Below are 12,563 nucleotides of genomic sequence, written 5' to 3' on the forward strand. Positions count from 1 at the left end.
AATACTTATATTATAGAATATGTGACAGAAACAAAAAGGCCTTAACGAGCTATATTCTGAACCAAAAATACACTCAGAAGAAATGTTTGAAGCGATGCATACAAAATATGTAATGTCTTAATGTTGACTAATATCATGATATACATATTTACATCACACTATAGATATATTTTCCAGACTTTTCCTATTGTATTTTCTCTAAATTTTTTTATTTTTTTTACCCCGAAGCATGGACTGTTTGTCTTTAATCTAATAAAGCAGCGGGTCGAATTACTGTCACGTGATATCGACAGCGTTTGTTTCGTAACAATTCTGAAGTAGTAAGATTTGGGAAAAATACGATGGATGTTTAATGCTATAATAAGCACGATGGAATTCAAAAATACTTTTAGGTAATATATTATATCGATCAGCTTATCAGGAGCATGCGCACTGTTACGTGGATAATAGCTGGTAAATGTCGTGCATACCTAGACGAACATATCACCAAAATAACAACAATTGTTATGGCACGAGACAAGTACAGCCGGGATACTGGGATTGGTGAACATCGACATTGACTTTATAGCCTGATATGATATGATGAAAATATGGTTCTCACGAATATTTATTTCTCACACACTTCACAGGGTGATACCGTGGTTGCTCGGGATTAGATTAATAGAATCTCGGGTTAAGAAACTTAAGCTGCCAAACACTAGGCTTGCCGAGTGTTTGGCACCTTAAAAATCTTCTCCTCCGGGTTGAGATTTCCCTGTCTCACTTCCATGGGGGTGAATGATTATTTTTCTCTTACCCTGTTTACCCTCTTATGTATGTAATATTGACGTTTCATCAATGCATGGAAATGTTATCGTGACGTCATTGAATGGTCGACGTGACGTCACTGTAATGTCGCCGTGACGAAATGCAGTTGTTGAAAACGTGCAAAGAGCACGTGCAGCTTGTATCAACCTACGGCTTGATAAAAAATATCACACCGGTAAAATTGTTAATATCCCTGTCCAGGGCAGGAGAAAAGAAATTCTCAAATATTTCACCATTATCCTGCGGTTAGAGGGAAAAGATAAATCGATTTCACACAGGGAGTAAAGACAGCTGGCACGCGCTGTATGACGGTGCACACAACAACGTAACGCCATCATTTTACGTTGAGTAATTATGTCGTAAATGATGACGTCATACATTTTGATGCACCTTCCAGGGTGCATTGTAGATGACGCGATGTAAAACTTTCATAAAAAAACCCCAGACATTTTCTTGCAAATATGTGAGAAAAATAATCAAACATGGGTCTATTCCGCGGGTAAGCCTTGTGCTAACTGGTCAAACTCTTACACTCGAGATTAGATATCCCTGTACACGGAACGTACCCATGTTAGATTCAATTAATCTCACTCTGGTGGAAATCCCTGCCCAGGATAAGAGAAAAATCGATCTCACACGTCGTAAGGAAGTCAGCTGAAACGCGTTATGACGCTACTCACAATAGCGTAACGTCATCATTTCATGTAGCGTAAACGATAACGTCATCAATTTCATGTAGCGTAAACGATAACGTCATCAATTTCGACGCACATTTCACCAGGCATTGATATCGCGATGAAAATGTTTCACAACACCTTACAGTTTTGTTTGTTTGTTTGTTTTGTTTTTAAGTATGTGAGAAACAAATCAATCATATGAGAGACAAATCAATCATAGGCCTGTACCGAGGACAGGGGTGTCTCATCCCACGTATAAGAGTTTGGCTGGCCATCACTCGGCAAGTCACGTAGCCAAATCTCACACTCGGGTTGAGATTTCATTGTCCACAGAACAGACCCCCGGGCGATTCTTCCAATAAAAACATGAAAACCATATTTTTACATGATGTATTTACATATATTTATATATATTGAACTTGTTCTTTCTTAAATCTTCGCAAGGAATTCATTTTTACATTACTTGCTTATATTTAATGTAAATACAAGCTATATCATTTTCATTACATTTTTGCTATATCATGCACGTCACGTTGATGACAAACAGAGCTACTATATATAGATTTATGTGTAGTAACATGTACTCGAATCACCCGAAACGTATATATCATTCGCTATATCAATTGTCATTCATTCTTTATCAAATAGTTTTGTGTTTGCGTTCTGCTAAATCATGACTTTCAACCGCAATATAATTATCCAAACATGATAAAATGTTTAAAAATCAAAACATTTTTCAAAAGTATTTTCTCAAAAAATTGATCTGAAATTACTTGAATACTAAAACATAAGACAATTTGACAAAAAGTCACGTTCACCTTACCGGATGGAATTAAACACGACACACATCACACATACTGTCATACACACGTACAGTAAACATGTGCACTGTTATGGATGCATGTACACACATACATACACCTAGGTACACATACACACTGTTCTCTCCATGCGTGTCACATATATAGTATGCTATAAGTATAATTAAACAAAACAACACCTCCCAGATACGTATTATTTTTCGGTGATTTCAACGATAACAAAGCATAGCATGTAAGTAAGCGTTTGACTTTGCCAACACGTTTTCGAGAAATCAATAAAGCTTACCAACACAATAAATCATTAATTTTTATATTAAAAATTGACAAATATGACATACGGAGAAATATCAAATATCAAATATATTCTCTAGATCGATAAAATCTTTAACAATAAAACGTCATGTCTCTTTTCGTTTTCAATGTGATTACTTTCACTATCCAACTACCCCGATGTTTATTCTGTTGAGAAGGTGATGAGACAAATATTAAAAAAAAACAGGAATACAATAGCATGAAACATCAAACCCTCGGAAAAGTCATAAAGAAATTTGTTATCCTACTACGTAAATTAAATTGAGGAAACTAGGCGTATCATTAGAAGCTTGTTGATATTTGATAAATAAAAATACTACCTTCACTGACTAAACGGTTTCTTGTCATAAAAAATATCATGCTTTTATTTTTCTAGAAATACTAAGATATTTATATTAAAATTAGATCAAATCAAAATAATATAATCCAAATTTTATATACACATGTATCATTTCCGTCGGTATACATTGATGTAATGTTTCAGTTGTAACACGTTCATTCCATTCCATTATATAATGATTTATATTCAATTCAATATTTATAGGGTGATAATAAATTTTAGCATTATGATATGGAATAAAACATTGTATAACCCTCGGTAAACCGAAAGTCATTGAGCGACCTCATCCGAAGTATAATCTATTTCTATATAGGCATTCCCATTATAACTGTCTAACATAACAATGAAATATGACAAAAATGGAATGAATTATAACAAAAGAATGATTTGCCATACTTCCCTCCTTGATGGTTCTATATTTTTAGAAATAATTCAGCGTTGCTTCCAATTAGATGACAAATCACGCACTCTGTCTTTCAAGCCTGTTTTGGGAGAACTGCGGCGCATTTACAAGAATAGGAACGTGTTGAATGTGTATTTTTCATGTATAGCAGTAATCAGGTGATATTTCTTTGCGACAGAAGACTCCAGTTTCTCTCCTCCTCTTCGTCCTAATCAAAAAGAATCTGAAAGGACAACTGCCTTCCGTTATCCCAGCTGTTGATCCTACTGTCTCTAGGATGACGTAAGTTTGGCACATATGACACCATGCTATTTGCACCGAAAGGATTTCGAAATCGTATGCCTTTGCTAAGCGGTACAACTTCATCATTATACAAGTCATAAGCAAAGTTAATAACTGTCTGCACGTTAACAGTATCTCGAATAAGATACAAAACGCCGCAGGCAATAATACCATTTCCGTAACTGCCCGGAGCGATGCCGATTCTCCACGTTCGGATAGCCTCCATTGTATTTGGATTTAACTTAACGACATAAATATTCCTATCATCTGCGACTTTACTATAAATTACCCAGAGACCATTCTCGTCATACTCGATATCAAAATAGGAATGTCCTTGACTGTAGAGGTATCTGCTGTTATTGTACGAAGCGCCATCTATTTCCGCTGCACTCGATACAATAGCTTCTTTGAGGTCGTATTTCACCACAATATTTCTTCCAGCCCATTGGAAGTAAAATGATCCATTCCTGATCACGTGATCGTATCCATAGTAATAAAAATAGGAGAGATCGTACGTATTATCCACTCTGTTCTCCTTAAATGTAGTATCGGATCGGTACTCATACAGTATCTTAGCATACTTGTTATTCGTCACCCAGTGTTTTGGCGAACCATCCGGGTCAGTCATCCAGGCCCCGGATGCAGGTCCCGCTTGACGCAGGAGCAGGGGAATCCCAACCATTTTTATCCTGCATTCTAGTAAGAAAAAGAATCGGAGTTTATAAAGCTGTTATGATACTGTTTAATACAAATGAAGTGTTTCAATTGCCTCGCAAATAAAAAATAAATGACATTGACTGGTCAAGTTTCCATTTACAACTCTGAATGTAAAATATATTTTTCCTGTGTGATAAGAGAATGTTCTGAAGTAGTCATGTTTTATTTGTCAATTTCTACTGTAAACAAAATAAATAATTGTACGCATAACGCATCAAACACATGGCAGCATTGAATATGTACATGTACTTAATTTAGGCACAAATCATTTAAACATTGAAGGTTCCATAACTGTTATACGGACACAGTAACAATTAATAAGCTTCTATTCATAGCTGAGATGATTTATAAAAAAGTAAACTAAGAAAATGATTGACATGTATGCATACATAGAAATAGGCTTACAGGCATGTAGTTACAAATGTAGCTACACATGCATTTATATACGCAAACATGTAATTAAATAAAGAAAGGCATGCGGACAATTGCTAAAGCATAGCACTATGTATTATCTAAGAGATGTACAATGTTACTTAAAAAGTACAAAGGATTTGGATCATATTGTTACTTTATCAGTTTGTGGTTTGAATTCTAAGATCTGAACACGCCACCGTAAAAACAGCGTTTATGATTTCATTCGTGCGAATTTGTAGCGCAGGGATGAAATATTTCAACCTTAAGCTCAATATATCGTGTTAGAAATCGACTTGTTCAAAATTGAATTTAAGTAATTAATCTAATTAATCATAATGGCCCTCAGCGAATTAAATATCGACCGAGGGGATCACAAACATAACGATTTTTTCGTTGATTATCTACTTTTTGTGTGACTGTTCCATGATCTATATATGTAATTATGTGATCGTATGTAATTTTCCCTCGGAAGTTCAAATATTTACTTGTCTGTACTGTCGTTATTACTACATGTACATGATCAATTATCTATTTCCAGTAATACGCATCTGTTTGTTAGGATCCAATACCTATATTGGACCATACCGTCTTTATTACTTACTAGACCCTATACAACACTATGTTAGGATCCAGTACCTATATTGGACCATACCGTCGTTATTACTTACTAGACCCTATACAACACTATGTTAGGATCCAGTACCTATATTGGACCATACATCGTTATTACTTACTAGACCCTATACAACACTATGTTAGGATCCAGTACCTATATTGGACCATACCGTCGTTATTACTTACTAGACCCTATACAATACTATGTTAGGATCCAGTACCTATATTGGACCATACCGTCGTTATTACTTACTAGACCCTATACAACACTATGTTAGGATCCAGTACCTATATTGGACCATACCGTCTTTATTACTTACTAGACCCTATACAACACTATGTTAGGATCCAGTACCTATATTGGACCATACTGTCGTTATTACTTACTAGACCCTATATACAACACTATGTTAGGATCCAGTACCTATATTGGACCATAACATCTTTATTACTTACTAGACCCTATACAACACTATGTTAGGATCCAGTACCTATATTGGACCATACCGTCGTTATTACTTACTAGACCCTATACAATACTATGTTAGGATCCAGTACCTATATTGGACCATACCGTCGTTATTACTTACTAGACCCTATACAACACTATGTTAGGATCCAGTACCTATATTGGACCATACCGTCGTTATTACTTACTAGACCCTATACAACACTATGTTAGGATCCAGTACCTATATTGGACCATACCGTCGTTATTACTTACTAGACCCTATACAACTACTATGTTAGGATCCAGTACCTATATTGGACCATACCGTCGTTATTACTTACTAGACCCTATACAACACTATGTTAGGATCCAGTACCTATATTGGACCATACCGTCGTTATTACTTACTAGACCCTATACAACACTATGTTAGGATCCAGTACCTATATTGGACCATACCGTCGTTATTACTTACTAGACCCTATACAATACTATGTTAGGATCCAGTACCTATATTGGACCATACCGTCGTTATTACTTACTAGACCCTATACAACACTATGTTAGGATCCAGTACCTATATTGGACCATAACATCTTTATTACTTACTAGACCCTATACAACACTATGTTAGGATCCAGTACCTATATTGGACCATAACATCTTTATTACTTACTAGACCCTATACAACACTATGTTAGGATCCAGTACCTACATTGGACCATACCGTCGTTATTACTTACTAGACCCTATACAACACTATGTTAGGATCCAGTACCTATATTGGACCATACCGTCGTTATTACTTACTAGACCCTATATACAACACTATGTTATGATCCAGTACCTACATTGGACCATACCGTCGTTATTACTTACTAGACCCTATATACAACACTATGTTAGGATCCAGTACCTACATTGGACCATACCGTCGTTATTACTTACTAGACTCTATATACAACACTATGTTAGTATCCAGTACCTATATTGGACCATACCGTCGTTATTACTTACTAGACCCTATACAACACTATGGTAGGATCCAGTACCTATATTGGACCATACCGTCGTTATTACTTACTAGACCCTATATACAACACTATGTTATGATCCAGTACCTACATTGGACCATACCGTCGTTATTACTTACTAGACCCTATATACAACACTATGTTAGGATCCAGTACCTACATTGGACCATACCGTCGTTATTACTTACTAGACCCTATATACAACACTATGTTAGGATCCAATACCTATATTGGACCATACCGTCGTTATTACTTACTAGACCCTATATACAACACTATGTTAGGATCCAGTACCTATATTGGACCATAACATCTTTATTACTTACTAGACCCTATACAACACTATGTTAGGATCCAGTACCTATATTGGACCAGACCGTCTTTATTACTTACTAGACCCTATACAACACTATGTTAGGATCCAGTACCTATATTGGACCATACCGTCGTTATTACTTACTAGACCATATACAACACTATTTTAGGATCCAGTACCTATATTGGACCATACCGTCGTTATTACTTACTAGACTCTATATACAACACTATGTTAGGATCCAGTACCTATATTGGACCATACCGTCGTTATTACTTACTAGACCCTATACAACACTATGTTAGGATCCAGTACCTATATTGGACCATAACATCTTTATTACTTACTAGACCCTATACAACACTATGTTAGGATCCAGTACCTATATTGGACAATACCGTCGTTATTACTTACTAGACCCTATATACAACACTATGTTAGGATCCAGTACCTATATTGGACCATACCGTCGTTATTACTTACTAGACCCTATACAACACTATGTTAGTATCCAGTACCTATATTGGACCATACCGTCGTTATTACTTACTAGACCCTATACAACACTATGTTAGGATCCAGTAACTATATTGGACCACACCGTCGTTATTACTTACTAGACCCTATACAACACTATGTTAGTATCCAGTACCTATATTGGACCATACCGTCGTTATTACTTACTAGACCCTATACAACACTATGTTAGGATCCAGTAACTATATTGGACCATACCGTCGTTATTACTTACTAGACCCTATACAACACTATGTTAGGATTCAGTACCTATATTGGACCATACCGTCATTATTACTTACTAGACCCTATACAACACTATGTTAGTATCCAGTACCTATATTGGACCATACCGTCGTTATTACTTACTAGACCCTATATACAACACTATGTTAGGATCCAGTACCTATATTGGACCATACCGTCGTTATTAGTTACTAGACCCTATACAACACTATGTTAGGATCCAGTACCTATATTGGACCAGACCGTCTTTATTACTTACTAGACCCTATACAACACTATGTTAGGATCCAGTACCTATATTGGACAATACCGTCGTTATTACTTACTAGACCCTATATACAACACTATGTTAGGATCCAGTACCTATATTGGACCATAACATCTTTATTACTTACTAGACCCTATACAACACTATGTTAGGATCCAGTACCTATATTGGACCATAACATCTTTATTACTTACTAGACCCTATACAACACTATGTTAGGATCCAGTACCTATATTGGACCATACCGTCGTTATTACTTACTAGACCCTATATACAACACTATGTTAGGATCCAGTACCTATATTGGACCATACCGTCGTTATTACTTACTAGACCCTGTACAACACTATATTAGGATCCAGTACCTATATTGGACCATACCGTCGTTATTACTTACTAGACCCTGTACAACACTATATTAGGATCCAGTACCTATATTGGACCATACCGTCGTTATTACTTACTAGACCCTATACAACACTATGTTAGTATCCAGTACCTATATTGGACCATACCGTCGTTATTACTTACTAGACCCTATATACAACACTATGCTAGGATCCAGTACCTATATTGGACCATACCGTCGTTATTAGTTACTAGACCCTATACAACACTATGTTAGGATCCAGTACCTATATTGGACCATACCGTCGTTATTACTTACTAGACCCTATACAATACTATGTTAGGATCCAGTACCTATATTGGACCATACCGTCGTTATTACTTACTAGACCCTATACAACACTATGTTAGGATCCAGTACCTATATTGGACCATACCGTCGTTATTAGTTACTAGACCCTATACAACACTATATTAGGATCCAGTACCTATATTGGACCATACCGTCGTTATTACTTACTAAACGCTCTACAACACTATGCTAGGATCCAGTACCTATATTTGACCATACCGTCGTTATTATTTACTAGACCCTATATAACACTATGTTAGGATCCAGTACCTATATTGGACCATACCGTCGTTATTACTTACTAGACCCTATATACAACACTATGTTAGGATCCAGTACCTATATTGGACCATACCGTCGTTATTACTTACTAGACCCTATACAACACTATGTTGGGATCCAGTACCTATATGACCATACCGTCGTTATTACTTACTAGACCCTATACATCCCTATGTTAGGATCCAGTACCTATATTGGACCATATCGTCATTATTACTTACTAGACCCTATACAGCACTATTTTAAGATCCAGTACCTATATTGGACCATACCGTCGATCGTTATTACTTACAAGACCCTATATACAACACTATGTTAGGATCCAGTACCTATATTGGACAATACCGTCATTATTACTTACTAGACCCTATACAACACTATTTTAAGATCCAGTACCTATATTGGACCATACCGTCGATCGTTATTACTTACAAGACCCTATATACAACACTATGTTAGGATCCAGTACCTATATTGGACAATACCGTCGTTATTACTTACTAGACCCTATATACAACACTATGTTAAGAGCCAGTACCTATATTGGACCATACCGTCGTTATTACTTACTAGACCCTATACAACACTATGTTAGTATCCAGTACCTATATTGGACCATACCGTCGTTATTACTTATTATTATACCTTTACGTTTTTTTCTCTATATAAAAGTAATGTGATAATTTGACTATCAGCCTCGAGAGGATTGCGCATGTGTTTCCAGGACTATCACACCGTGTGGCAGTTCGAAAAAACTGTCACACGGCAAACTGTCACACGGCGAACTGTCACACCCCTGCTGTAACGTCGTCAGATCGTTTGAAAGACACAACGACATGCAAGCGCTTAATTGACACAGATTGTTTGTTGTTGCAGACGGTAGCCTAACATTTTGTTTTCTCTCAAGAAACTGTCAAACATGGATCCCGTTTTCAAAACGCTACAGACGTAGAGATCGAGTCATTAATAACGGACAGAGATAGCCAAAATACTAAAAGGGTCATACAAACGTCTGTCAAGTTAATGGAGGACTATAAAGCAGATTCTCATAGCAGCACAAACATCTGTATAGAGAACAAAACGTAAAGGTATAATAAAACAGTTATCAAATGGGGTAATTCGGGCAATAGTAATTTTGTCAGTCCCTCATCAACAACGGTTGCCCTCGGGCTAAAGCCCTCGTGCAACAGTTGCTGCTTTGGGGCTGACAAAATTACTATCGCCCTCATACCCATTTGATAACTGTATACTAGACCCTATACAACACTACAGTATGTTAGGATCCAGTACCTATATTGGACCATACCGTCGTTATTACTTACTAGACCCTATACAACACTATGTTAGGATCCAGTACCTATATTGGACCATACCGTCTTTATTACTTACTAGACCCTATATACAACACTATGTTAGGATCCAGTACCTATATTGGACCATACCGTCTTTATTACTTACTAGACCCTATATACAACACTATGTTAGGATCCAGTACCTATATTGGACCATACCGTCGTTATTACTTACTAGACCCTATACAACACTATGTTAGGATCCAGTACCTATATTGGACCATACCGTCGTTATTACTTACTAGACCCTATACAACACTATGTTAGGATCCAGTACCTATATTGGACCATACCGTCGTTATTACTTACTAGACCCTATACAACACTATGTTACGATCCAGTACCTGTATCGGACCATGCCGTCTTTATTACTTACTAGACTCTATATACAACACTATGTTAGGATCCAGTACCTATATTGGACCATACCGTCTTTATTACTTACTAGACCCTATATACAACACTATGTTAGGATCCAGTACCTATATTGGACAATACCGTCGTTATTACTTACTAGACCCTATATACAACACTATGTTAGGATCCAGTACCTATATTGGACCATACCGTCGTTATTACTTACTAGACCCTATATACAACACTATGTTAGGATCCAGTACCTATATTGGACAATACCGTCGTTATTACTTACTAGACCCTATACAACACTATGTTAGGATCCAGTACCTATATTGGACCATACCGTCGTTATTACTTACTAGACCCTATACAACACTATGTTAGGATCCAGTACCTATATTGGACCATACCGTCGTTATTACTTACTAGACCCTATATATACGAAAGACAAATGCGATTTTGATTAAATGTTATAAGTTTAACAGTAATATTGACATAAGACCTACCCACAACGTAAAATAAGCCCTCTGTGAGTTGTATCCGTTTAGTTTCCGAATCGTTATTTGTGTACAAATTATTAACGGCGTTTCTGTGGAAACATGAATGGAGTTGTAGTCATTATATGTGTATTGGAGCCAAGGACAAAGGAGGTAGTTTACCCTTGATAAAGAGCTCCCGGAATGAACTCAATTGATTGCAAATTGTTGCCATTTGTACTGATGTTACACTCTCTGCCTTAATTTGGTCATGACAAGCCTACATACTCAGGATAACTAGTGTTCAGATCCCTGTTTACACGATTGCTCGGCTTCACCTTGCATTAAAGTCGATTGATTTTACGTTTGTTTGTATTTGATTATGCGAAAAGCATTGCATGTTTAAATAACCGTGCATATATTTCAATTACACTTCCGTGGGGAAATCTGCTTCATGCATATTGTAATCAGATGGAAGAAAATGGACGCCTACGAGCCAACAAAACATGATACAAATGCAAAATTAAATTGTTATACAACGTTAAAGTGAAAACGTAAATCTAACCAACGTAAGCCAGTGAAAGAGGAGAAAGACTGATTGAAGACAATGCTTTGTATCACAATAGCATGTCAATCAAACTATTGTTCAGTACATTTGTTTTGTTGAAGTCAGATTTTACATGTGACAACGATAAGTGGGCCTTAACAATGACGTTTCTCGTTATTAACAAATACATGCTTAATAACAATGGTTATTGTTTTTCGCATGTTTTGATTGTGTTTCTATATGCGTGCATACAATACTATCTACACTGACATGCAGGGTGAAATACAAATATGGATGCATGCGGGTGTTCTTAATAAGAACAATCTTAATGACTATTTATATGGGCTAATATGTGAGGAAAAGACATGCACTGCATGTTCTATAGGATATTCAATGGTGTCGCCAATATTTACAAACAAAATCGATATCAACTATCATTTGACAGTTTATATTGTTCGAGATGTATCGCAAAATGAAAAAAAAAAATGAATATAGATCAATAAAAATTAATATCAAGATCATTAACTTCCCACGAAAAGATATCTTGTATATTAATGTCCATTTCTTATTAGTTTAAATAAAATGGAACATCTAATTTTATGTACAATGTATTATCGATGTACCGTG

General features: G+C 36.3%; 1 protein-coding gene across 1 annotated transcript in view; it reads right to left on the reverse strand.

Moving 5' to 3' along the window:
• Window positions 1-220: 220 nt before the first annotated feature.
• Window positions 221-12,563, reverse strand: part of LOC117334827 (collagen alpha-1(II) chain-like) — a 101,647-nt gene continuing 89,304 nt past the window's right edge. The window contains exon 15 of the mRNA XM_033894645.1: window positions 221-4,338. Within this exon, the coding sequence (XP_033750536.1) occupies window positions 3,569-4,338 (770 nt within the window). The 3' untranslated portion in view covers window positions 221-3,568. The remainder of the gene's footprint in view (window positions 4,339-12,563) is intronic.

The sequence above is a fragment of the Pecten maximus genome, chromosome 9 (assembly GCF_902652985.1).
Source record: "Pecten maximus chromosome 9, xPecMax1.1, whole genome shotgun sequence".
Taxonomy (NCBI): Eukaryota; Metazoa; Mollusca; class Bivalvia; order Pectinida; family Pectinidae; genus Pecten; species Pecten maximus.